Here is a 26,831-nt window from a genome sequence, read left to right as displayed (position 1 = left end):
GTCTCTGTTATAACAAAATGGCTCATATATTGCAATAACAGGTAGTAACTGATTGTACCATCTGCTAACTCACAACCCACCTGTGTACATAGTTCCTCCAAAAATCTCTCTCTCCCCTGCGGTTTTCCCTTGGTGGTTGAAAGCTTGGGATTCAAGAGAGGTTTTGCAGAGGAAGAAAATGATTACTGTGCTGCAGAAGCCATGTAACAACCAAAGGGGAGATTTTGTACCACTTCCTGGTACAATATAGGGAACAGTTACAGCAAACAAAGCAAGACTTTGGGTTAAGAAACTCCACTATACAGCAAACTACGCAGCTCTTTTTGATTTGAATGTTTCATTATACCTTGAGACAAAACCGTGCAAATGGTTGTTCTGAGATTCCTTAAAGAACCTGCATTGCTTCCACTCCACTGATCCCAAGCATTCCAACATCATTTGCACCATCTCCAATTGCCAGTTTTGACTGGTCTTGTCACCTATGCAATTATGGAACCTTCAAGTAGCTAACATTACCGTCTCAAAATCTTGAGATGTTCTACATATTCTGTGCCTTGTGAAGAACATGTTTAGGAGCAATCGGTGAGTGAAGAAGCCAAATGTCACTGGAAGCTACTCAAATAGCTTCCGAGTCTCATTGTACAAAAAGTTAATGTCTGTGTCAAAGAGAGACAATGATTGACTTGTACTTTGATGACAGTGATTTGACACTGTACAATGTAACCAAAAGATCCTCGCATAAAAATCATAACCAAACATAACTTGTTGTGGAGGGTAGGTCACCACATTCAAACCGTAATCAGCCAGAATAAACCGGATCAAATCACAAAATTATTATATAAACTGATCGGTTTTGTAAACTTGTGGAAACAACTTATTCATGCTTATAATTTTAGTTTGCTTGCTATATAGATAATCTCTCTTCTAGTTTTTTTCCACTAAAAATAGAATTTTTCAAATACATAGGAATTTTACTCCATTTTTTTACGACACTTATTTTATAAGATAAGTATTAGTCATGGCTGATACGTTCCAAAGAGAAGCTCTCTCAGACCAGATCTGATCTACATGGAAAAAAGAAAATTTCAATATTTCTTATCTTCTTGGCAAGAGAATGTGCACATATCTAAAGATACAGAAAATGAAGATTTTACTCCAATATGTTATATTTTTTTTTTCTATTTTTAGATGAATGTTATATTTTCTTGGCTCATTAGGGTCAATATACATTGCAACTTTTGGAATTAGGGGAATGGACTTTATTTATAAATAATTTGCGAACAGGTCGTGTTGCTAGGTTGGAATGACTAATTTGCCCTACGACACTTCAGCTTAAAATACTCCAACGCTTACCTGCAACCGGCTATATTTTAAATTATAGGTTTCACGTTAGTGGAGGGAAAAGAAGACGTAATGCATGAAAAAGGAGACGTGGCATTTTAAAAAACCACATCAAAACCTGATTTGTTTCCAGTATATAGATATGTTTCTTCTCACATCTACGTCACATTTTTGTTAAAGGAATTGTGAAAAAGGGAATTATGTGTGTATTGGTTAACAAATATTCCGATAGATTAACCAGAGATATTTAATGTGAGTAGTAGTAATGGAGGTGAGCCGTCGGGACGACTATAAACTGGACTTTTCTGAATTACAAGGTTAGTTAGATATGCTGAACATCAACGATGTAAAAAAAGTTAATACATGTATGTTACTGTGTGTAGCATAAAGTAAATAATTAAACGACATCGTTTACACATCCTGTAATAATGCATCAGAGATATTTACACCCAAAATATGTGATTCTCCTCAATTCGGTTACTATGGCTTAGATAGTGAAAGGATAATCAGTATGAGCAACATATTTTTGTCACTGTATCTATACATACAACCCTAGTCACATCAATATGTAACTTAAGGAGGTGATGATTACACGCTTCGTCACTTAAATACACTCGTTCGTTCTAGGGTCATCACTGTGAATTTCACTATAAATAAGCAGTAAGTGGCAAGCCACAGAGTGTAGAAACCAGCTTTGAAAGTGAACCTGATTATATTTGGGGACTGCTACATGCTTATTAATCAAGTCTGAGAGCGCTAGTACAACGGTACGGAGTGAAGGTGAGTTAAATGTTCCTCAAAAAAAGTCATTGAATGTAACCATTAATGATGGCTTTACTCCTCAACAAGGATTTTAACCGTTAAAAACTGAAACAATAATAACCTGAAATTAAGCCTGTAATCCCGTTTATAATTTTTATAACCGGTAACTTATTATTTATTTTCTTCCTTCTATTGTTTCTTTACAGATGGGTCAGCTTGTCCGAATCCAGAGTGGAAACTGGAAAAAAAGTCTCTCCGGAAATTGGCAATTCGAAGGGGATCCATCAGAAGTGGAGCACTATATAGTCGCGCAGAACAATGAAAAAATCGAGTCGTTTACAAGTCTCATACGTGAAGAACTCGTTATAGAACCAGAATGCCCCATTGCTTTGACATATCAACTCCCAGACGCAATGCTGCAGGGAATTGTATCTAATTCTCAACCAGCTAACATAATAACTTCTGAAGATGTCGAAGTAGTGATGAGTGTCCAAGAGTGGACAAAAGGAGTCCTACTTTGTATAACCTACGGGTCTCTTAATGTGGCTAGGTACGAGTTCCTGTGTAGAACTCCTTTCATAGTTGGCAACACCACATATTTAGACGGAACCGTTTCGGAAGAGGTTCATGTAGCCAATATAAAAGGTAATCGGTGTAATATATTAAGAAACTGGTAACAAGATTTTGACATAGGTACGGCAAATAAAAGGCTAAATTCATTTGATATTTGCACAGGTATGGTGGGCAATGACGTCATAATGTGTAGTGAGACTTTACTGAGGCATCTAATGAGCGATGAGATGTTGTTCCTCCTTTACCGTTTCTCGTTTGAGGTTGAAAAGGCAAGAGGATTTCCATTATGGCAGGGAGCAAGCTATGAAAACAATCCAGACGAGAGTAAGCGATACTGGGAATATTTCAATATAATAACAGGTTACTGAATAATTCCTATAGTTTAGACGTCCCCTAAGTCTAACCCTTACGCAATCCTGAAATTTACGACGTTCAAAAGCCGAAGAAGAATTAAGCGGTCATGCATGGTATTGTGGAAAACGTTATATCCTAAAATTAATTAACCACCGGCCCAACACTTTCCAAATGGGAGGATCTTAAACAGAACTAAATGATGATGATTACCCTTAAATTCAACTAATCCTCCCTAAAAATTATTGTTGCATCCAAAATATATATATAGATAATGGCCTAGGTGTCGTTTCTCCTTGTGTAATGGAGTTCGCAATAACCGAATATTTTAATGAATAACCGAATACTATGAATTAAAATCCAGAAAATGAGGCAGAATAACCGACTTTAGAAATATAATACAGTGATAATATTACTAACTGCATAGTGGTCCAAAATATTTAAAGACATAATATGACTGGCAGATAACCAACTAGGTGAGGGCGATGCATCTGATGGATCAACATACTTCAAATCTGACTGGCAAGAGTGTGAGGTTGGACCAGAATATTGGGAAAATGTGAGTAACCGTAATTACAATCAAGGGGAAGCACAGTCGGAGACTGGTGATGGCCAAGCAGGGGGAAATTGTGCAAACAGAGATGTAATTATGAATGACGAAGTTACGGTTGATGCGACCCCTAATGTTGTCGAGGTGGATAATTCCTCAACGGGTTCAACAAGCAATTGTAATCAACGGAAGCCAGGGGACACCCTATATAATCCAATAAATGTAACAGTTGCAGACGAAAATAATGAGGGTAAGCATCTCGACCACTTTTAAAAGCTTTATGGCAAACGATTTTGAAGTATTAATTGAAAATTTGAGGTTAAATCGTTGTTATAAATATAGGGAACAATCTACGTCAGGAGACATATATAACGAAAGACACGAGAGTGAGCGGAGGAGAAGTAGGAGGCGAGCCCAGTTATGTACATGTAACTGATGATTCTGATATACCCGCCGTCACCATACCTGTGGGGAGGGAAAGATTGATAATAGACGAATCTTCTTCGGAAATTGAAGCAAACGAAGGTGGTGAGTAGGTGTTTTTTTATGTTCAAGTTGGACCAACATATTAATCATGTGATTATATACATTTTAGATGAATTTGAACAAATATGATATACAATAATTAAGTATAGAAAAACACATAACACTTAAATATGAAAGATGTAGAAAATTCTGAGTAGATAATATGTTTTTTTTTAAAACTCACAGGTCCTGCTATAGGAGCCAATAACCCGGATGTTGTGAACGTTGGGATGATATTCAAGTGCAGAGAAGATTTCAAACAGCATATGGCGATGTATGCAATCCGAAATAAATTCAGATTTCGGAATAGCAGATCCGCCCCTGGAGGGATGGTTCTCCGATGCTTTAGCCACACGTGTAGTTGGAGAGTGTATGCGGCAATGTTAAAAAACACGCAGTTGTACGAGGTCCGAAAAGTTAATTTAGCACATTCTTGTAGTGTTGACGATCGTTCTGGATACCAGTCGCAAGCAACAACTACGGTCATTGGGGGGATGATGAGGGGAAAATTTGCTGGTCGAGGAGGGGGCCCCCGGCCAAATGAAATTAGGGAAGCTATGCAGGGTGATCACGAGGTTCACATTTCATATTGGAAAGCATGGAGATCCAGAGAGGTAGCTTTAGACTACGCAAAGGGGTCATGTGGTGCTTCTTACAATCTCCTCCCGGCCTACCTTGAGAAGCTAGTACATGCTAATCCCGGGAGTATTGCTGATATCCACACCGAGTATGCAGAAGGGATAGGGCATAGATTCAAATATATGTTTCTGGCTATGTCTGCAAGCATTGAAGGTTATAAATTCATGAGGAAGGTAGTAATAGTTGATGGCACACATCTAAGAGGCAAGTATGCAGGATGTTTGTTGACTGCTTCAGCTCAAGATGGTAATTATCAAGTATTTCCATTAGCGGTGGCGGTCGTGGATGGAGAAAACGACAAAGCTTGGGAATGGTTTTTTAGGAAACTAACACAATTCATCCCAAACAACGACGATGTTGTATTCGTGTCTGATCGAAATCCATCAATATACCACGGCATTGCAAAGGTTAGTTTTGATAAATTGGCGAGTAAAATTAATTTTACAAGTTCTGGAAGATTTATAACGTGCTGTAATATGTATATTCAATTTACTATAAACCAGATATATTTTAATGTTGCCGGTAAGACGATTTAGAATTTAAAACTGTTCGAGTTTAATTATAAAAAAATGAAAATATTATTTTACACACCTGAATAAGTAATCACCACGCACTTGTTTATTCCAGGTTTATCCGATGGGCCGGCATTGCGCATGCATTCTTCACCTTAAAAGGAACATAAGGACGTATTTCAAAGACAAGCACTTGGGGTACTTGGTGGGGAAGGCAGCAAGAGCGTACAGCCTCTCAGACTTTTACAGTACTTTCAACGAGATTAAAAACGTTAATGCATCCTGTGCGGAGTACCTAATGGGAATTGGTTTCCCACATTGGACGAGATCTCAATTTGAAGGCAACCGTTACAACATTATGACGAGTAATGTGGCAGAGACTTGGAACTCCGTTTTGCGAGAGGCTAGAGAATATCCAATACTTTCCCTCATTGAATATATAAGAGCAAAGCTGATGTCGTGGTTTGCTGCAAGGAGGCAACTCCAGCGGGGGGATGATAAGATTCTCACACCGCATGTGGATGATCTTGTGGCATCTAACTTTGAAAGGAGTGGGGGCCTTTGGGTCACCCTCATTGGGGAAGATCAATATGAAGTGCGAGATAAGGAGGGAAACACATGGCATGTTAATTTGGCAGAGAAAACCTGTAGTTGTTGTGAATTTCAAGCGCTACTAATTCCATGCACTCACGCCATTGCCGCGGCCACAAGGTACAAAATCAGGGTCGATTCCCTTGTTGCAGAATATTACACTTTGAGAACCTACCAAGCAGCGTACAGTAAATTAATATATCCGGTTGTCGGGTACGAAAGCATTGAAATTCTGTCGAGTGACAGTTCTGAGAGCCAGTTAGAGGTTAACCCACCAGCATGCAGGAGGCCACCAGGGAGGCCTAGAAAAAACCGGATTTTATCAAGAGGAGAATTTGAGGTACTAAGTACAATGTCTTTGCGATTGTAAATTGTGTAAGATTAAAAGTTATAGAAGAAAGTTACCTTTGTCCAGTAAATATTTTTTAACCACCAATATTTCTTTCTGCAGATGAGAGGGAAGAAGAAACAAACTATGTGCAGTAGATGCAAGTGCAAGGGGCATAACCGGGTTACGTGCAAAATGCCTATATGATCTGTGTTAATATGGTTACGCAAAGTTGTTGACTCGGATGATGAAGGTGTATGTAAGTATTGGGGGGTCGTAGAACTGGATAAAAATCGTTAATGATAGCAATGTAAAATATAAACCAGTTCATGGGTTGTGGCAGGTCTATCTAGTTTCCCGAGTTTGTACAATAAATAATAATGACAACTTGCATTGTCAAGTAAGTGTGTCTGTAAGATAAGGTTATTGTTCTACATTACATTAAGGGTTTTAAGTAAGTGTGTATGTAAGATAATAAGATGTTTCTACGTAACTTTATCTTATAATGGGCTAATCTGCGGTTTAGTATATAAACAGCTAATGTTTTACTTTCATGTAAATTCCCAAGAAAAGCAGTGAAAATATGCAAGTCTAAGAAATTAAACGTTGCTACTTTATATCTGCCACGCCTGTATTAAACTCATTATGCGGTGATGTAGACAGGTAGGCGGCAAACGTAACCATCAAATATATATAAGCGATTTAATTGATATGACTAGTCAATAATAATGGAACTATATAGTTAGAGAATAGTTTACATAAAATAATCTTGGAAGAATATAATTACGATATTATATTTTATTTGTAATTGACCCCGCATCTAAATATAGATATGTAAAGCAAAACGGTATAACCATAGTAGGATACAAATTGGAGACCCTATCTGTAAATCAAATTGGCATTTGAGTATCCTTCAAACACAACGCATAACCAGATATAATTATGCTTTCTAGGCTAATATTGTGTTTTAACAGTGGTCGTGTTTAATTATTAGTTTCATTTCGATGGTAACATAATTTTCATCTAACTTTTCCAAGTAAAACAGACTAAATATATTGTTATTTTTTGTAAATAGGTGGTATTGTTATAGTATTTTGGCAAACAATTAAACGTACTAAACACTGGTTACGGTGCCTATTCAACAAAATAGTGAACATATATACCATAATCGATGCAATAAGATGTGTGGTCTTAGCGGCAACAATATTATTTTATCTAAACACCGGTTGAAAAAAAATAAGCAAAGGTCACATGGCATCCACGTATTCCAACTTACTTACTATTGTAGATATTTTGTGTTGTTAGCTTACTACCAAAGACTTCAGGTTCAGAGAACTGAAGATAATGACAGTATTAATAAATAAAACAAAATGTCGAGGGTGTTTTGTCATGTCAGGAAGCAGGTAATGATGATACCCTAGCCCTAGATAGGCTGCGCGCATTAAATGCAGAGATTTGGGTTAGATTTTGTGACTTAACTTACAAGTGTAGGTAATACCGGTTGGTAAAGGTTATAGTTGGCTTTATATACGCAGTCCCACTAGCATATTTGCAGCACAAAAATATTCTAATAACACCGGATAGTAGGGAACCTAGCAGAGAAGGACTGGAGATAACTTCAAGTGATACTAGTAAAAAAGATTTCGATAAGGTAAGGCCTCAATGAAACAATAAATTAAAAGATATGTCTGAAACGGTTTTTCGTACAACTTCTGAGGCACTAGCTTCGTATAAGATTAACTTTAATCCTTTATTTACCCCCTGCTGATGATCTTCATTATCACACTACAGAGATGTCGCGTCTAGTGAGGGTTGCAAAAGGCCAATGGAGGAAATCAGGAGAAGGCGTTTGGAGGTTTGAACGCGACTCTGCCGTCCTAGGGCATGACATTCTGGTCGGGAGAAACGACCATGTGGAGGCTGTTAAGGGGATGGTGAGGGGTGTTTTTAGGCTTCGTGCAGAAACACCTCTGCTACTTACCTTTCAGCTGCCACAATGGTTGCTTGAGCCGCACGGAGCTACATACCCCCCACAAAACATTGTAACAAATGCGGATGTGGAGATGATGATCTCCGTTCATGAATGGAATACGGAGCCAAGATTATGCGTAATATTCGGAGCGGAGGAAGTTGCTACATACCAGTTCAGATGCAGATCGCCATTCACCATCGGTACTCGAAATTTTCTGGCCGATGGTGTTACAGAGGAGCAACACGAGGCTGTTGTTTTGGGTAAAACTTTGTACTTTTTGAAGATATGATTTACAAGTTTCGTTACTCAAGTTTTCTTTTTGCAAAGGTTAGTAAGAAACAACACATAACGTATCACACACTCCGTATGCAGATATGGTAAGAGGCAAGGAGTTTGTGTGTAGTCAAGGGGCCATGGCTGAGATCTTTGAGGAATCTGAAATGGTGCTCCTCTACCGTTTCTCTATGGAGATTGAAAAGGCGAAAAATAGTCTTGACCTAAACCTAGGTCCTACCATTGAAGCTGCTGACCACATTGTTCCCAATGTTGGGAATACAGGTACCGGTAATCGCATAGGAGGAGATGGCGGGCGTGGTTCTTTGGGCAATACTTACGGTATGGAAAATTTTAACCGGTTTTTGTGTTGTTTAACTGAAGATAAATAAAAATATCGGCTAATTTAGATGAACATACAGAATGATTTCCAACACAATATTTGGCAGTAGTAACTGGTTTCGACTTTCCAGGGTTTCACCAAGTTGCAACGGGTGGACGTTTCAGAACCTCTGTTCCATCCCCAACATATGATCCAAACTACTACAACCCTCATTTTGGTGCACTGGAAGCCACTCCGGAATATTGGGAAAGGTTGATGTCTTCTAGCTATGCTGTTCAGCTACAAAGAATTTATGGAGTACCGGGGTCGGAATACGTGGGTTACGCCCCAACGGAGCTCAACATAGGGACATCAAACGTGCATCCTTTCCCAGCAAACCACCAACCCATTACCGTCTCCTCCAACGTTTCTTCTACAGATGTGAAACCAGTCGTCGAGGCTGGGTCGGAGGTGAACTTCACCAAGTTGGAGACCAGTTGCTACAAAAATCCTGTCTATCTTGAGAAAGGTTTGTTTTTTTGTTTTTTGCAAGAAATAATAACCGGTTGTTCAATCTTGGCATTGAAAACATATATATACGTACAACTCAAATACGGTGGTTTTTACCTTGATATAGGTGAATCGTCAAAACAGGTGAATGAGGGACCAACTGCGCAACTTGCGGGTGTAGGGAATAATGAAAACACGCTGCAGGCCCCTGATGTGGAGGGAAACACTGGAAGAAATGCAAGTCAAGGATGAAGGTGTCAGCTTTATGAAGATATATATATTAACAATGTGATGGGTTGTTGTATTTTGGTTTGTGATGCTACCCAGATATTAGGTTTATTTTGGGGGTGTGGGGGTAGCAAGTAATGCTATTGTAGTCAATATGTTTAATATGTTGTGTGATAGCGTAATGAAAACTGGGAGGAAAAGGTTCTACGTTTGAAGTTCTTTTGTCTACTATGTTAACGGGGATAAGTTGTAAGATGTTAATGTGAAATTTTATTTTCTGGCAAGTATAGCAGTGCAAAATTCAAGGTGCATATGACAGTATATAATGTCTATGAGAGTGTCGAGAACGGAGAAATGTGATGAGGTGGACTTGTTTAACAACAAAGAAGTATATATAAGTCAATTAAGTGAAAAAGTAATTACAGATTAAATTTCGAATCTACATTCATTCGTTTGACTTTAACGGATTTAATTTTGTAACTTTCAATCCTTAATGCATATAATATTGCCGGACTAATAAAGCCTATATAGTAAATAGCATTAGAGGAGAATATATTAACCGGATTTATATGGAAATCATTTGGATCGATTGTTGATATATATATATATATATATGTGATAGTCGTTGCCTAAATATAAGTTCCATACTATATTCATATGTTCTGTATATCAGAACAACATTGATGGCAATAACAGTACATATAATCCAGTTTTTAAAGGGAATTTAAGACAACAGAATATAATAACAGGTGAAAATTTTTTGTGAATGACCAGGGAGAATCAAACGTTTGAGTGCAGCTTACGGAAAGTAGGTGTTGGCAAAGTGCTAACTCCCTTAAATAAATATCCGGTTTTTAATCTTAAAACAAACAAACATGTATGGATAAAACCAACAATATAACGGGTTATCACAAAATACGGCCGGATAATGGAGAGACCGAATACAAACCAGTGAAAGTACGAGAAGGAAACAACATACATTAAACTTCTTAGAATGTAAGACCGAAACGTGCAACCAAAGGTAAAAAGTGGGCTCAGGCAACAACAGACGAACCTCCTAAATCTTTTTGTGAAACTCATACACCATCACAGCTGCCGTTTGAGCTTCGTCAGGAATGAGTGATGGAGTGATAGATCTACAAGTTTCGGGTCCAGAGAGGGCATGTGTTTGCATCAACAAACAAGAAGTTATGGCTGCATCACTGGGGTTTGGGTTCTTTACTACCCCTTTCACCCTTTCAACAACAAATGCGTTGTTCCCATACTCAACCAACAACCCACAATGTTTCAGTAGGGAAGGGAACATTTCAGTTATCGGAGCAAGCTCCTTACTTAAAGCCTTGTCATCTATTACTTGGGGGTTGCAGTCGAGAACATATACCTTCGCAGTACTGATGTCAACGCAAATCCCCACCCAGTGTTGCCTACCAATGCTGACAGGCATGTAGAAAAGCGACACAGCGGGGTTGAAATTCAAACTCTTCTGCAGAGTATCAACGAGAGCCTGGGTGAAAACATACTGACTTTCTCTTTTACTTTTTCTGAACTTTGTAAAATTCCTGGACAAGAGAACCTGAACGCGACTATCAAGAAAAACCGGAGTCCTGGAACTCCCTTCACATAGTCGCCTGTTGACAGAAGCTGCAATTACCCGCATGATGATGTCAACGACCTGCGAGGAGCGACAGAATTATGATTTAATAAGCAACCACAACTTTTTAAACTACCCTTTACAAAGCTAAGGTTACATACTCTGCCTGGAAGTAACCGGGTTCTTCCTCCAATGTCCGTAATGTCCTTGCCAGATACGGATAGGCCCAGAACGTTTATAACGCTACAATGGAAGGAATCAGAGAAGAAAAATTCAGTTTTCAGCAATGTCCATATCGGGAATATATCGAAAATAATAAATGGTTGTTCGTCGAGGTCCTACCACTCTTTCTTCAAAAGAATCTGTAGGCGTTTGTACTTGTCATGTACATCTGATAAGCCGTAGTGACCATTACCCATAATGGGTACTTCTCTCGCACGGTTAATAATAGCAGCTTCACATTGATAGTCGGTAAGCAGTTGAGGTGGGACAGTTCGGATGCGCTTACTTTTGCGGCAAAGTAAATTCTCCTCTGTTTCTCTAGTATCATCGCCATTGTCTTTCTCAACCAGATGTTCCTCGTTCTCTCCCATAACATCATCACCCAGTTCCCGGGTCTGGTGGAATTCCTGAGTGAGGCCAAGTGAGAACGACGGAATCTGCATGTGAATAAATTTAAGGAGAAGGAGTGTTATTGGTAAGAGAAAACCATGGTGACATGTAACTATAAAAAGAAACTGAGGTAACATAAATTTAGGGGACTGTGATCATACGATTGGGTCAGGGTGTTCGTGCGTCTGGCTATGAGCAGACCTACATGGGTGATTTTCGTTAGATTCTTCTACAATTCCCTCTGAACATGGGTTCCTCTGATGAGGGTCTGTTGCTCCATCGTAAGCCTACATAACCAAATATTTATGTATCACGACACTTAAATCTATAACCGGCAAGAAAGCAAATCCGGTTTTTTGTCCGTATATAATTATATATGCAATTTTTAATCCGGCTATACAATGTGACACTAACCCGGTAAGGCGCGACTGGTTTGGACTTAAGTGACTGAGCTGTGACGGTAACATTCCTTTCCGTGTTTTCTTCCTGAGTGGACGCTACCTGATTCACTCCTGTCTGAGGTCGGGATTTGCCATCGGAACCCTGGAAAGAGACCATTACTGTTAACGATAATGTCATTCATTATCCAGATACTAGCTATGCAATCGTGTATGTCAAATAGTTAACAGTTTTCTACTATTACATTGTAGTGAATATCTGCAGTACGTATATTTGGAGAAGTACTAATAGTACAATGCTTAAAACATCAAATATCAAACTTACGGGCCAGTCGTTATCCACACCCGGAGGCGTTGAATAGTGACTGAGATTTTCAATCACATTCTCAATGATCTCATCATTTCCAGCTGGAGCTGCGGCGGTTGTGTTTGGGAGAACTTCTTCATCTCCCACCCCGTCAGGGCCTCCTGTAGATATAGGAGACTCGAAAGATGATTGGGTATTTAATCTCCTCCTACCTGACATTATCTCAGTCTTGAAAGAATCCAGCATTCGTTCGACAGTTGCAATAACCTTCGCTTCAATGGCAAGTGAACATCCAGACACCTCTTTCACAGAGGCAACAACAGTCGCAATATCACCATCAATCCGGTTAAGCTCCGGTCGCATAATGGCATTCACAATAGAAGTTATTCTTCGTTCGTCGTTCATCACAACTGGTGACTCTTTGCCCTGCGTAGGTAGTGTTTTCTTTCTCCCTCCTGCTTTAGCCAGCTCACGCATCCTTTCTACGTCGGCTTTGGTTACCCCACCCCTAAACATATCCTTCGTGAAAACTTGATTAGCGTTAATGCAACTAAGCATGTACGCTACTTTTACGTCAACAACTTCATCAGCCCATACAAGCACCGACTCGTCTACCGGTCTTGCTGGGTCTTGGGGAAGTATACTCCTTACCAATACCTAATATATCATTAAACAAGATCTCACATTCAGATGATTATATTACAAAATTCATTAAAAATGTACGTACAATGAACAGATGGAAAGCATACCTCTTCTTTTTTGTCTACTTCGCGCGCATGAGCAGGGCTTAGAGTTTTCTTCTTTGTTTTACTTCCCACGCCATCAACATCATCTTCATCGCTGTCGGACTCTGATGACGAACAGGATTCTTGGACTACTTCTGTCAGCGAAGGAACAGCTTCAACAATAACGAGCTGGAGGGCTAGGGCAAAGCCTTTCAGGGCTATAGAGTTTTGAGAAAGGGAAATCTCATCCTTTTTTTTTATACTGGTCATCAACATATCAAATGCAATCCGACCCCAGGGGAAGGCAAAGAACTCTTCCATATCTCCAAGCAACTCGGCGTGTTCCTTCAGCATCTTCATCTTCAAATTAGTGGATAACAGAACAGAGGATACAATTGCTAAGCACGCTAGTTTGATCCGGATATCTTTATCCGTAACCGTTTTTTTATGGAGCATCTTAATCGCCCTAGATACACGCATATCTTCGACACTTCCGAAAAGCTCAGGCCAGTAGGGTTTGTCGTTAATGTTTTTCTTCTTCTTGACCTTCTGTTTCTTGGGAAACTCGCCGCAGGGAAGTCCGGTGACTATGGCAAACTCCCGGAGCGAGAATCTTATGGGCTGTCCGGCGAATCGGAACCAAGCTTCATGTTTTTTTTCCACTCAGTTGTCTAGACAGAAGGAATCGAGCAAATCTGCCGGAAAAGGCGGGTTTATCTGCGATTTCGACAAGCTTACCGAAAGATGATTGTCTGATAAACTGAACCTCCTCTTCATCAAGAGCGTTGAGAATGGTGTTGATAATACGCGACGACTGGTATGTAAGAACCCTTACTCCGACGGGTTCCTCACCCTCGGCGAACATCATTTCCGGTAGCGACATAATTGTTTCTCCGTCTTGGTCTTCTGGTAATTCACCGACGCGAGAGGGAATCATCTCTTTTAGGACTGAGAGAATTTTGGGAAGTTGAGCAAAAGATTAAAACTTAGAGAAGACAAAAAGACAAATTTAGAGGAAAGCATTAATGGTATCGTTCTTTGCAAATTATTGAATATAAATTTGGAAACTGTTTCAATTTCGAATTTTATATTCATTATTCATGCAATGGCGTTTTTTACCGTCTATCTTACCGGTCAGTCTGACACACGACCTAAACCCTAGGTCTCATTATTATATTCATATAGGGCTAGTTTCGGAATTATGAAAAAGTGAACAGAGGGACTGTCAGTTACCTAATAAAATAAGTTATCGTTGCCATACGGTGCAAATTCCCTATTTTCTTCTATAAATATTAGATAATACTTCCCAGTTTCTTAAAAAGTGTGTTTAGAGTTTTATTTTTATTTCAAAAAGTGTGTCGTTTTTTATTTTCAATACAAAATTTAAATAAATGTTCATTTTTAACCTTATTGTATTAGTGTATTAAATAAATAAAAAAGTGTGTCAACGGATAAAATAGAGTTTCTAATTAAATTTTAAATACGCGAGAAAATTTTTTAAAATACATTATATGAAACAAAATGAGCAGAACATTTCTCTAATTTTATTTCATAAAGTACTCACATTTATTTTTGAGTTTGTTGATTAAAAATGATCCTAAATTTCGTTTGATTTTTATAAATGATCAGACTTTTTTTTGTGTTTAACCCAAATAACTTTTTTTTTTAAATCACGAAGTTCGTTTTGTTTTAAATTTAGGAAAAAAATAGAAAATCAAAAAGAGCTATTAAAAGGGGGGAGAAAAGAAAAACACACTCAAATGTCACCAGAAAACCAAAAACAAAATAAATAAAAACGCTGCCCGAAACACATGCCCGAACTGCCCCGACTCGTAGTACCCCCCTTTTGCCTTCGTCTCTCTCTCTCTCTCTCCATTTTATTTTATTTTTTCTTCTTCTTCTTCTTCTTCTTCTTCGCTGGATCGAAAAAACAAACAAGGGCGTGCTTTCGATTCGTGTCTCGCACTCTACGGGGGTTTCTTCTTCTTCTCGCTGTTGGATCTTCGCGCGTTGATTGGATCAGGTACTCGATTTCAAAAATCAATCCCTAAGGAATCGCATCTTCTTCTTTTAATCTCAATTTTAGGGTTTTTTTTAATCGAAAACCAATTCTGACAAGGAAGACGAAATTGTGTTTGTTTTGATTCGAAAGGGGAAAAAATGAGAGACGGCTATGCATGGGAGGAAGAAAGGTCATCGTCGTCTGCTTATGCTTAGACCTCCTTCGCGTCTAATCTCAACCGCTTCTTCTTCTTCGTCTCTCTCTCTCTCTTCACCTTCTTCCTTCTCTAAGGTAACTTGATTCGTCTCAATTGGCTTTTGATTGGTTCCGATTTGATTTAAAGTTTTGATTTTGATGATGGTTAGTGCAGGACGGGAGGAGGATTAGTGTTGGTGACTGTGCTCTGTTTAAGCCGCCTCAGGATTGTCCACCGTTCATTGGTTTGATCCGTTTGCTGGTTCCGGAACGAGAAGGAGGAGGTAGCTTTAAGGTTCGTGTGAATTGGCTGTATCGACCCGGTGAGTTGAAGCTTGGGAAGGGCGTCCTTTTGGAGGCTCAGCCTAACGAGATCTTTTACTCCTTTCACGAGGATGAGATACCTGCTGCGTCTTTGCTTCATCCGTGTAAAGTTACCTTTCTTCCCAAAGGCGTTGAACTCGCATCTGGAATCTCTTCGTTTGTTTGCTGGAGGGTTTATGATGTTATGAATGAGTCTATTTGGTGGCTCACTGATCAAGATTATATCGATGTGAGTGAGTGAGTGATTAAAATTCGTTATCCAATTATGTTTCTTCTCTGGTTTTGACAAGTCTTTTTTTTTTTTTTTAATGCAGGAACGTCAACAAGAAGTAGATAAGTTATTGTGTAAGAGTTTACAGCAGTGTGGTTGTTCTCCTATGTTAACAACATCTCAAGTGAAAACAGGAACAGAAGGTATGCAGAACAGTAGCTCCTCTTCTTCACAGGGCAAGGGAAGGAAGAGAGAGCGTGGTGATCAGGGTTCTGAATCTGTGAAAAGGGAACGTCCGAGCCGAGGTGATGATAGCGGTTCTGGTTTTGTAAGAAAAGAAAGCAGTTTGAAGTCTGAGATTGCAAAAATTACTGAGAGAGGGAGGCTAGTGGATTCTGAAGGGGTTGAGAAATTGGTACAGCTCATGCTACCTGAGAAGAATGAGAAGAAGACAGATTTGATTGGGCGGTCCATTCTTGCAAGTGCTGTAGCAGCAACAGACAAGTTTGACTGTCTCAGTCGTTTCGTCCAGCTGAGGGGTTTATCTGTTTTTGATGAGTGGCTACAGGAGGTTCATAGAAGGAAAATTGGGGATGGGAGCAGTCCCAAAGAAAATGATAGATCAGTGGACGAGTTTCTTTTGATTTTACTACGTGCTCTTGACAAGCTGCCTGTGAATCTCAATGCTCTTCAGACTTGCAACATTGGGAAGTCTGTTAATCGATTGCGATCACATAAGAACTCAGAAATTGGGAAAAAGGCAAGGAGCTTGGTTGATACATGGAAGAAACGTGTTGAGGCAGAAATGGATGCCAAGCCTGGAAGACCTCGTCAGTCTGAAGTTTCCCATGGCAGTAGACACTCAGTTGTATCCTTTGATGCAACCAAGACATCAGTGTCTCATCTACATCCTTTTAAGTCCGTGTCCGGTATTTCAGATAACAGCGTGAAGTCTGCAACCACCTCTCCAAGTTCTACTAGATCAGCCCCATCACCTGGAACAGGTGTTGCTGTTGCTAACGTTGGGCAGCAAAAAAATACTGTTGCAGTCCACGCAGAAGGTGGGCTGAGCAGGAGCATCTCATCACAAAGAACTGTAACTTTTGAGAAAGCTGAAGGTTGTAGCAATAAGTTGTTGGTTAAGCTGCCTAAATGTGGTGAACGTGGTGGTGAGCACGAGAAGGCTGTTAATGAGTCTAGTAAAATAGAAGATATTGTCAAGCCCACGTCTCCTACCTCGGGAGATGATGTCAAAACTGAAAAAGGGCATGGTGAATCACACAGCTTAATGAATGCTTTGATTGAAAGTTGTGTCAGGGACTCTGAGGCGAATGCATGTGTGGCTGGTGCAGATGATGTTGGAATGAATCTTCTAGCTACTGTTGCTGCTGATGAAATGTCCAAATCCCCTGTTGCATCACCCTCGGTATCTCGGGTTTCAGATTCTTTGGATGGCTTGCCTAGCGAGCAAGCGGATAATGTGAATCCCACCATTGTTGAACATGTCAGTAGTAGTGGCGAGCAGTTGGCCGTTGTAGAGAATGAAAATGATTCTAAGCCGGGAGATCTTGATGAGAACTCCGATTCAGAAATCGAAGAGTTGCAAAGATTGGTGGATCAGTGCCTAGAAAGCAATGAAAATTCAGATGATATTGCCCCAACCGCTGGGCACACATCAGGCATTGGGGGAAACATTTCTGATGATGGTGATAGTGGGGTAGTTAGTGACCTAAAGACTGATGAGATATCAGAGACAGATCGAGTGGCAGATACAGTGATGAGGACAGGAAACTCTGCCCTACGTATATGTAAAACCATTGGCATAAGTCAAAATGCAGATTCTTTGACTGCTGAAGATTCACACTTGGAGGCTGCTGGTGGTGCTCAGGTGGAAGATAAACCAAAGGTGATATTAAGTTCTGAGCTAGTTAATAAAATGGGTGAAGTGGTTTCAGTTTTGTCAGAGTTTGCCAAGGATAGGAGTACTGGAAATGTTGATAGATCGATGCCAGAGAAATTGTCTGATGATAATGATTGTGGTGGAACAGCTAACGATCGAAAGGCTGCTTGTACATCAGTGGAAACTTCTGCGCCAGCTGAATGTAAAGCCATCGTATTATGTCCCAAAGTAGATTCCTTGGCTGTTGCAAATTCGCACTCTGATGTAGTCGATGATAACAAGAAAGAGCAGAAACCCCCGGTAGTCTTGAGTTCCGAGTTGGTTAAAGAAACGGGTGAAGATGTAAAAGTTTCGTCTGGGTTCTCCAAGGGAGTGGCTGCAGAAAAGATCGACATAGGGATTAATCATGTGAACCAAACAGATAAAAAGAACAAACCTGTGACAGCTCATCTGGACTCATCTGTAACTAAGATTGAAGTTGAGCATGTGGAGGCGTCTCTAAAGAGTGCTGAAGTCGGAAAACAGTGCGCCACGACAACATGTGCTGATGGGCATGAAACAGAGGAATGTACCTCTGTTGCCAAAGATGTCCCTTCAGTTTCAGCTTTAGCAGGGTCAGAGCTGGAAGCCGGAGTTAAATTTGACCTAAATGAAGCTTTCAATGGGGATGACACACGAAAGGAGAATTCAAGTAACTTCTCTGGATCGTTGTCTTTGACATCTACTCCTTTACAAACCAGTCGACCTCCTGCATCCATTACAGTTGCTGCTGCTGCAAAGGGTGCTTTTGTTCCGCGTGATGATCTGTTGAGAAATAAACCAGCTGTTGGGTGGAGAGGATCTGCTGCCACTAGCGCCTTCAGACCAGCTGAGCCAAGAAAAGTCCAAGAGGTGGCTTCCTGTGATGCTTCTACAACCGCTGGCAAGCAAACAAAGACACTCTTGGACTTCGACCTAAATGTACCGGATGAAAGAGTTCTTGAAGAGCTGCCTTCCCAAAGATTTGCCAATCCCACAAATCCCTCTGGTGTACTGGATCTTGATCTAAACAGACTTGATGATCCAGCCGATATGAATAATCATACAGTAAGCAGTGGTCATCGGGTGAATTCAACTTTTCAACAGACAAACTTATCTTCTGGTGGTAGTAGGGATTTTGATTTAAACGATGGACCTGCTGTTGATGATGTTAACGTTGTTGAGTCATCTCTGGGTTTTAGTCAAAATTCCCGAAGTGCACAGCCAATGATCAGTGGAATAAGGCCTGGCTTCTCATCTTGGTTTCCTGCTGTTAACAATTATTCAGCAATGAGTATTCCTCAAGTATTGCCTGAACGAGGCAATGGACCGCAGAGAATGGTGGGTCCAACATCTGAAGTTTCATCATATACACCTGATATGTACAGAGGCCCTGTTTTACTGTCTTCTCCAGCAGTTTCATTCCCACCATCAGCATTTCAGTATCCTGGGTTCCCTTTTGGTTCCAGCTTTCCTCTTTCCTCAGCAAATTTTTCAGGTGCTTCAACACCATACATGGACTCTTCATCAAGTGGCAGGCTATGCTTCCCTCCTGTCAACTCTCAAATATTGGGTCCAGGAGTTGCCATCCCTTCTAATTACCCAAGGCCGTATGTTGTTAATCTCCCAAACGGTAGTAGCAATGGTGGAGTTTCGGACAGCAGCAACAATGCAAAATGGTTTAGATCTGGTCTTGACTTGAACTCTGGACCAGGAGGGCATGAAACTGATGAAGCAGCACTCGTACAAAGACAACTATCTTCCTCTGGCTCTTTACCTTTGAGAGACGAAGCAAGAATGTATCAAATGTCAGGTGGTACTCTCAAGAGGAAGGAACCAGACGGTGGGTGGGATGGAGGAGGATATAAGTAATCGTTATGGCAAATAACAAACCTGTGAATTTCTTTGTAGGCCGTTGCACTAAGGCTGTAAGCATATTTTTACTCTCTTCTTTCACCTTATGTTGTCTCATGTTTGTTTCTCTCTCGTTCTCTGACGTTGTTTCGTATTCCTCTTGTTCGCTCTAGGTACTCTGAAGATAAAAGCAGACAGCACGCCACAAAGGACAGTTTCTTAGGAAAAAAAAGAAAATCTGACCCCTCTGTTTTACAATCATTCGTGTAGATACACCTCCAAACAGTTTCTGTTTTTCACAGGCATGGCTTATAAAACTCTCAGATAGATAAACCAAGACCATCATCATCATCGCTTTGTTTATTTGCTCTCATCTCCCAGAGTTTTACCAGGTGATCTTTTTAAAAACAACACACTACTCTTTGCCTTGTCTAACATCTATGTATCTGGACCAAAAGGCAAGACGAGAGTGTTTAGTTTATGTTTTTTTATAAAGTTCTGCTGTAAGAAAGAAAAAATGATGGTGATGGTCCTTGAAGCATTGTTGGTATATGAGACTGAGAGATTAAAATTTGCCATGGTTTGTATTATATAGTCAGAACTCTTTTCTAGATTGTTCTACTTGTGGTAGTTATGTGTCGAACAAGTGAACACTTTTACTCTCTGTTGCAACAAAATGGCTGATGATATATATTGCAGTGACAGGTTTGAAACAAATAAAACATAATTGAGTTTGACAATAATAGTAAAAGCTCTCTATCTCTCTCTTCCATGTAAACTATTGATTGACTATGATTCAATCTATATATATATATATATAATGTCTCTCATTTATCATACAAACTCAAAAGTGGAATACAAAACATCAGACAGAGTTTGGGTTATCATCAATGCCGAGTCACTATCCTCCCACACAAAACGTTTCTGTCCAAAAACAAAGAGGTGAAGTCAGTTTCTTTTTCAAAGGAATCTAGAAGCAGAAATCTATGAAGGTTTGTTGTGTATACACTCACGATAAACACCCGTGGTGATTCGACTGTTGCTTCTTCTTTTTCTTGGTCTTGTCCTTCTGTTTAACCACCGGTTTGATCACTTCCTTGATTGCCGAATCAAAAACTGCTTTGACATTCTGCAAAATGTAAACTCTCAACGCTCAAGAGTTGTCTAAGACTATGCAGCTCGAGTCAATGTAAATGAATCTGTTATATACCTGTTGAGTTTTTGAGCTACATTCAATGTAATATGTTGCACCAATTAGCTTACGCAACTCCTCTCCCTGTCACACCAAAACGTTTAACTCATACACACACAAAGCTACTGAAATCTACTGAGATCAAACCTGTGCAGTAGTTACAGGGGATAGTCCAGGATGGTCAGCCAGATAATGCTTATCCTCACGGAGATCTACATTTTGATGTAGTAACTAAGAATCAATAATACATGCAACATATCTGAAACAATGCAGAGGCAAATGCTCATCAGTTTCTTACCTAATTTGGTACCGACAAGAACTAATGGAACTCCTGGAGCAAAGTGTTGGAGTTCAGGGATCCACTGAGACTCAACAAGAAGAAGTCATACATAACATTAGAAATGACTTGACATTGTTACAAGTCTTATTGAGTTCAAAGAGAGATGCATGAATCAAAACCTTTTTAAAAACATTTTCATAGCTAGCTCGGCTAACCAATGAGAAAGACAAGACGAAAACATCTGCTCCTCTGTAACTTAAAGGCCTTAATCTGTTATAGTCTTCTTGCCCTGCAAAACAAAACACAAACCCAAACAGGATCTTGGTCTATGCAACAATATCTCAAATCAATCAAAAGAAAAGAAATGTTGGTTACCAGCAGTATCCCATAGCCCTAAGTTCACAGTAGTTCCTTCAACTACAACGTTTGCACTAAAGTTGTCAAAAACCGTTGGTACATAGTCCTGTTTACAACCAATTCACAGTTTTGCATAAATCAACTCTAAAGAAAGATTGTTAGGAGAAAGAGAACACAAATATCTGGATCATAGTTCATGCATAATCCCCCTAGTAAAGGAGCTAACTTTGAATCACACAGATGAATTCTAAGAACCTTTAAGCAATAGGGAAGCTAAAATTTGACAAACCCAGAAAGATTTTCAGTAAAAGATTGAAACTTTCAAGAACATTCTGAAGAATCCAGATGTTGTTAGGAGAAACACAAAGCTGGATCTTAGTTCATGCATAATCCCTATAAAAAGGAGCTAACTTTGAATTACAAAGATGAATTCTAAGAGCCTTTTAGCAATGGGGAAGCTAAAATTTGACAAACCCAGAAAGATTTTCAGTAAAAGATTGGAACTTTCAAGTGAATCTGAGAAACCCAGATGAGATTCTTGATCAAAATTTCAGAGAGAGGGGTGTAGTTAACGAACTACTCACAGTAGGGAACTTGTTGCTGGTGTAGCAGATGAGCATACAGGTTTTACCAACGGCACCATCACCAACAGTTACACATTTGATGAACTTTGAAGCACTTGAAGCCATTCTTCTTCTCTACAACACATTCACAAGAATAAAACAGAGAGAGAGAGATAAAAGTGAGGTGATGATTACTTTAATATGAGAGGAGTGAGATAATTAAATATAAATGTGTTTAAATGGGTGTTTGTTGGCTTTGTTTTGAAGGAGCGGTGGTGAACTCACATGATGAGCATCCATCTTTTGCTTCTTGAGTTAATGACACAACACCAGTTGTTACAATACATATTATTACGCCACGGTAATAACCATTTACTATGCAGTCTTTAATAATAGTCACGTTGAGCAATAGTGACAACAAGTCAAGATGGCTGATGATGTCATTCATATCATATGTGCATGCACTAACATGTACTGTTGAATACATGTTTTTGTTATTTTTGTGTTTCTCTCGGATATGCCATGTGAAATAGTATAGACTATAGAGCATAAAAACTTCTTCAATGGTGAGATACTCTTATAAGTATCAACCCAAATACAACATTGGTTTTTTTAATTAAAATTTGATTATCTATTTATTTAAAAAAAATCTAAATCAATATGACATGTGAAGATGGGCTTCTCAAAAAGAAAAATATTACATATCTAATTTAAAAAACTTTTCTAGCATTTCCACACCATTTTCCTTCTTTTTCAATATTTTTCTTTTGTTCTCATTGGATGATCCTTTAAAATACTCCTAATGTGGATGTTCTAGCTTATTATGAGTTTTATATAGAATTTTAGGATGTTTTATCATTAAACAAAACAGCTCCATAGAAAATCACTGAAACCAGCATTTCAACAAATACATTATACGAAAAGATTTATCAGTTTTTTTTTCTGTTATAAAAATATGTTTATCATGCTACTTGACTATTATTATAAATTAATGTTTATAATTAAAATAGAAAAATAGTATGGTTTGCAACTGTTTATATAATATTTGTTATTTTATTTATACTTGTAGAAAATGGCCTGGCCTTTTATGTGGACCTGTATATTTTCAAAAACTTTATCATGGAATTTACTCCATAATATAATGTAAACTCGACCAACAAGAGTTCGTTGGCAACAACCAGCAACAAAAATTCAAGAATCACAAAAGAATCATAGCAACTTTTATATATCGAACATTCTTACCAAATAATTCATTTTTGTTTGTTAATAGATACAGATTGTACAGTTATGCTTTAGAAAATAAAAGTGCTGTTAATCGATATCACATGTGTTTATATATATAATGATTTATAGATGGATGTTTTTTTTTTTCGATTTATAGATGGAAGTTGGGGATCAAAACCTTGTAAGGACATCTACCAAAAGCCGTAGCTCAATGATTAACAAAGTTATATAAATATATAAAGATAAGTTAATTGTTGGAGTAATACCTACGACTCTATATATCGACGCAACCACCATGAATATGAAAATGCAAAAGTCTGTTAATTAGAGAGGTGTTGTTCACAAGGAGGACCACGGGGCTTGTTACTCTCTAGCTAGTTGAAAAATGTATTTTATTTCAGTATTTTACAAGTCATTCCCACCAACACTTCCAAAAATATATATAAGAAATTGCTGACTAATAATACAATAAAATGACAAAGCATGGATTTAATATGTCAAATAAACATACTTTATGAAACGAAAACTGCGAAATTAAACTAGTTATAATTAAACTATAAAATGTAATATACAAATACCTTCTCATATTCAAAACACAGTTTTACAAGTTTTGTTTAATCATGCAGTTCTATATATCATATGATTCATTATACAAAAGAAAAAGGCCATACGCAGAAGACCAATGACGTAATTAACATGAAATCCTCTAAAAAAGAAAAGCCTCAAAAGTTACAAAGGGACAATGGGAGCCAAGGTTTTAAATGTTTTTTATAACGAAAATAAACATCTCTATATTAAACGCCTTCAAAAACTTATCAGCACAACCAATTAGACGATCAATCACATTTTTCATAACCGATAATCATATAAAACTATTAACATACCTCAATTCAATATGGGCCGCATTGGATTTTCTTTAGTTGAACATCAAGTTTGTATTGGATCTGATGTGCCCGGGACGTTCCAACCCGCATATGAACGGAAGAAAATTTATACTCTTCTCTACTTTTGTTCCAAAATAAGTTAACTCACGAGGCTAACTTTTTTTTTCCTTAATCACGGGTTATCTGGATCAAAGTTAAGTAATGTCCTAAGGAAGATATTACTGACGACTAATCTGACCTCTAATTTTCTAATGAAACATAATACATGACTTCATTTTCATCGGGCTATCTAACTTAGTTATAAGTCTCAGGCTATGAATTAATGATTAACCAAAGGTTGAGAAAAACAAAACTATAAAGATGATAGAATTGCAACTGATTTCATTATCATGTAGAACCAATGTCTTGCTGACAAAATTTAACAAAACAAATTGTAACAGAAAGTGAAATAATAAAAATGGCAGCAGTATATTTTTTTTTTTTTGGACAACGGCAGCAGTATAATATGATATGAAACTATGCTTCAGGAACAATTGAATGCAAATGAAGAGCCGGATGTTGCTCATGCATGGGGTACCCAAACGGCTTCATGGTTCATATTGTTAACACTTGTCACGCATTAGTTACTCTACCGACTCATACTCTACTGACTCACAGACTTGCTATTAAACTCCAATTCTTACCGTTTGTTGATAAAACAGAACCCAAAAAATAATTCAAATACTAAAAGAAAATCAAAAAACAGAACCAAGAAACATACCAGAAAAGAGTTGTTTCATCAAACAAACAAACTGATCACATATCAGAAACATATTAAAAAAAGCAAGACACTAAAGAAAATATATAAAGAAGATTGAAACATCATCGAAAAAGAATAGAAAAATCTTTAAAAGACAGGACTTCTTCAAGATACATAGCAACATGACGGACGCCCACACTGCCCGGACGATCGTTGGAATAATCGGTAAGTCCTCACAAAAATTAATCAAACATACATTTCATAGTGCAATCAACAAAACAAACCTCGCTAATTAATGAAAAATAAGTAATTAATTATTAACTTTATTGATAGTTTTTTGGGTTATCATATATATGTTCAGGAAACGTGATCTCTTTCGGCTTGTTCTGCTCTCCAATGTAAGCACATACTGTATTAGATATTCATTGTTTCTGCATGTTATTATAAATCAGTACATGCAATGAAATATATTTTATATACTATATGTGAAAACTATGCAGACCAACGATGATAAAGATATGGAAGATGAAGTCAGTATCGGAGTTTAAGCCAGATCCGTACCTAGCCACGGTTTTAAACTGCATGATGTGGAGTTTTTATGGACTTCCTTTTGTCCATCCCGATAGTCTCCTCGTCGTTACCATTAATGGAACTGGTCTTTTCATGGAACTCGTTTATGTCACTATCTTCTTCATCTTCGCTACCTCAGCTATCCGCGTAAGTTTCTAGTTCCTTAATGTGAATACGCATGCATGCACGTTAATGCTCTTTTTTTGTAACCAAGAAAGATTTGAGATCCTTATTAGATGTCTTACATCATGAGTTATAACGGTCATCTACTCTAGAACTAACTTTCAGGTGTGAGTTAGATTCATTACTGATAATGGTTTCTAATAAGCGTATTTGATTTTTATACAGAGAAAGATCACAATAGCTATGGTGGTTGAGATGATATTCATGGCAGTGGTGATCTTCTGCACATTGTACTTTTTGCATACAACAAAACAAAGATCTATGCTTATTGGGATCATGTGCATTGTTTTCAATGTTATCATGTATGCTTCTCCTCTAACCGTGATGGTAAGCCATTATTCTTACTCATTTTTCTACTATATTAACAAAACTTGTATCCAAAGTGCGCTCAGCTTAACTGGTAATGATTGTAATAATGAGATCATACAAAAGATTTGAACCAACATACTGTTAAAGCTAGCATGCATGGGCTAGAGTTAGAATAATCATGAACAAAACTACAAGAGTCTAGACTAATCACGAATATGCCAAGAAACGGTTTCTATCATTGTTTTCTTCTTCTTTGTTGTCTTGTGAACTAACATTTAATGTGTTTAATTAACGTGAAACAGAGACTTGTGATAAAGACAAAGAGCGTGAAGTACATGCCGTTCTTCCTGTCACTAGCCAGCTTCATGAACGGAGTCGTTTGGGTCATTTATGCATGTCTTAAGTTCGACCCATATATTTTGGTAAACTTCCTTTTTCACCCCTATAATATGTTCAACTCAATTGTTATATCTTTTTATAGGCGCTAATATATTGGTCTGTTTCATGAAAAACAGATACCAAATGGCCTTGGATCCCTATCCGGATTAGTACAACTTATATTATACGCAACTTACTATAAAACAACGAACTGGAACGATGAAGATGGAGATAAAGAAAAGCGGTTTACTAATGCTGAAATCCAGCTTGACCGAGCTTGACACTTGCAGCTATGGATGGTAGTGTCCAGCTTCATCGTTAGGTTAAGAATTAGAATCAGAAGAGATGCTAATGAAGATACAAAAATGAAGAACGAGGAAGCCCCGAAGTTGTAAGCTTTTCTTGAGTAGGAAGAAAGAAAAGGATGTCACTTTTTTTTTTTGTTGGTTGGAAACTGAAATGATTATAATTTTGGCAAGTTGAATCTACGTAATTTGTTACAGTTATAGTAGTTTTATTAGATTATTTTGTACTCCTC

The 26,831-nt window shown here is 38.3% G+C and overlaps 4 protein-coding genes across 6 annotated transcripts; 2 read left to right on the top strand and 2 right to left on the bottom strand.

Moving 5' to 3' along the window:
* Positions 1–10,534: 10,534 nt before the first annotated feature.
* Positions 10,535–14,047, bottom strand: LOC103837491. The gene is made up of 8 exons (XM_033280645.1): positions 13,849–14,047; positions 13,135–13,754; positions 12,404–13,042; positions 12,095–12,223; positions 11,842–11,967; positions 11,411–11,727; positions 11,230–11,311; positions 10,535–11,149 (listed from the first exon to the last, which is right to left on the bottom strand). The coding sequence occupies exons 1-8, from the start codon at positions 14,045–14,047 to the stop codon at positions 10,535–10,537; spliced, it is 2,727 nt and encodes a 908-aa protein (XP_033136536.1).
* Positions 14,048–14,917: 870 nt separating this feature from the next.
* LOC103837431 lies at positions 14,918–20,204 on the top strand. 2 transcript variants are annotated; one of them, XM_033280717.1, is made up of 5 exons: positions 14,918–15,133; positions 15,263–15,403; positions 15,483–15,860; positions 15,946–19,688; positions 19,788–20,204. In XM_033280717.1, exons 2-4 carry the CDS (start codon positions 15,284–15,286, stop codon positions 19,630–19,632), a joined length of 4,185 nt encoding a protein of 1,394 aa, XP_033136608.1. In that variant the 5' UTR covers positions 14,918–15,133; positions 15,263–15,283; the 3' UTR covers positions 19,633–19,688; positions 19,788–20,204. The 2 variants fall into 2 exon arrangements, with proteins under 2 accessions (XP_033136608.1, XP_033136609.1); XM_033280718.1 differs by having other exon boundaries at positions 14,938–15,133; positions 15,478–15,860.
* Positions 20,205–20,303: 99 nt separating this feature from the next.
* LOC103837432 (rac-like GTP-binding protein ARAC10) lies at positions 20,304–23,296 on the bottom strand. Of its 2 annotated transcripts, none has more exons than XM_033280720.1 (8): positions 22,028–23,296; positions 21,462–21,549; positions 21,266–21,375; positions 21,105–21,168; positions 20,954–21,018; positions 20,825–20,890; positions 20,622–20,743; positions 20,304–20,538 (listed from the first exon to the last, which is right to left on the bottom strand). In XM_033280720.1, exons 1-7 carry the CDS (start codon positions 22,130–22,132, stop codon positions 20,624–20,626), a joined length of 618 nt encoding a protein of 205 aa, XP_033136611.1. In that variant the 5' UTR covers positions 22,133–23,296; the 3' UTR covers positions 20,304–20,538; positions 20,622–20,623. The 2 variants fall into 2 exon arrangements, with proteins under 2 accessions (XP_033136611.1, XP_033136610.1); XM_033280719.1 differs by having other exon boundaries at positions 20,628–20,743; positions 22,028–22,326.
* Positions 23,297–23,682: 386 nt separating this feature from the next.
* Positions 23,683–26,827, top strand: LOC103837429 (bidirectional sugar transporter SWEET5). The gene is made up of 6 exons (XM_009113788.3): positions 23,683–25,078; positions 25,215–25,251; positions 25,354–25,570; positions 25,772–25,933; positions 26,218–26,337; positions 26,431–26,827. The coding sequence occupies exons 1-6, from the start codon at positions 25,036–25,038 to the stop codon at positions 26,572–26,574; spliced, it is 723 nt and encodes a 240-aa protein (XP_009112036.1). The 5' UTR covers positions 23,683–25,035; the 3' UTR covers positions 26,575–26,827.
* The last annotated feature ends 4 nt before the right edge of the window (positions 26,828–26,831 follow it).

Source organism: Brassica rapa, chromosome A09 (genome assembly GCF_000309985.2).
Source record: "Brassica rapa cultivar Chiifu-401-42 chromosome A09, CAAS_Brap_v3.01, whole genome shotgun sequence".
NCBI lineage: Eukaryota > Viridiplantae > Streptophyta > Magnoliopsida > Brassicales > Brassicaceae > Brassica > Brassica rapa.
The sequence above is the reverse complement of the archived record's forward strand: the minus strand, read 5'-3'. Positions and strand labels throughout refer to the sequence as shown.

Coding starts and splice junctions, on each gene's coding strand:
- LOC103837491 (XM_033280645.1), bottom strand. CDS start 14,047: ATGATTCCCTCTCGCGTCGGTGAATTACCAGAAGACCAAGACGGAGAA. Junction 13,043..13,134: donor AAGTAGACAAAAAAGAAGAG/GTATGCTTTCCA, acceptor ATGATATATTAG/GTATTGGTAAGGAGTATACT. Junction 11,728..11,841: donor ACGAACACCCTGACCCAATC/GTATGATCACAG, acceptor ATTCACATGCAG/ATTCCGTCGTTCTCACTTGG.
- LOC103837431 (XM_033280717.1), top strand. CDS start 15,284: ATGCATGGGAGGAAGAAAGGTCATCGTCGTCTGCTTATGCTTAGACCT. Junction 15,404..15,482: donor CACCTTCTTCCTTCTCTAAG/GTAACTTGATTC, acceptor TGGTTAGTGCAG/GACGGGAGGAGGATTAGTGT. Junction 15,861..15,945: donor CTGATCAAGATTATATCGAT/GTGAGTGAGTGA, acceptor TTTTTAATGCAG/GAACGTCAACAAGAAGTAGA.
- LOC103837432 (XM_033280719.1), bottom strand. CDS start 22,132: ATGGCTTCAAGTGCTTCAAAGTTCATCAAATGTGTAACTGTTGGTGAT. Junction 21,550..22,027: donor CCAGCAACAAGTTCCCTACT/GTGAGTAGTTCG, acceptor GGTTGTAAACAG/GACTATGTACCAACGGTTTT. Junction 21,019..21,104: donor TCTTGTCGGTACCAAATTAG/GTAAGAAACTGA, acceptor ATCAAAATGTAG/ATCTCCGTGAGGATAAGCAT.
- LOC103837429 (XM_009113788.3), top strand. CDS start 25,036: ATGACGGACGCCCACACTGCCCGGACGATCGTTGGAATAATCG. Junction 25,934..26,217: donor CTTCTCCTCTAACCGTGATG/GTAAGCCATTAT, acceptor AACGTGAAACAG/AGACTTGTGATAAAGACAAA. Junction 26,338..26,430: donor AGTTCGACCCATATATTTTG/GTAAACTTCCTT, acceptor CATGAAAAACAG/ATACCAAATGGCCTTGGATC.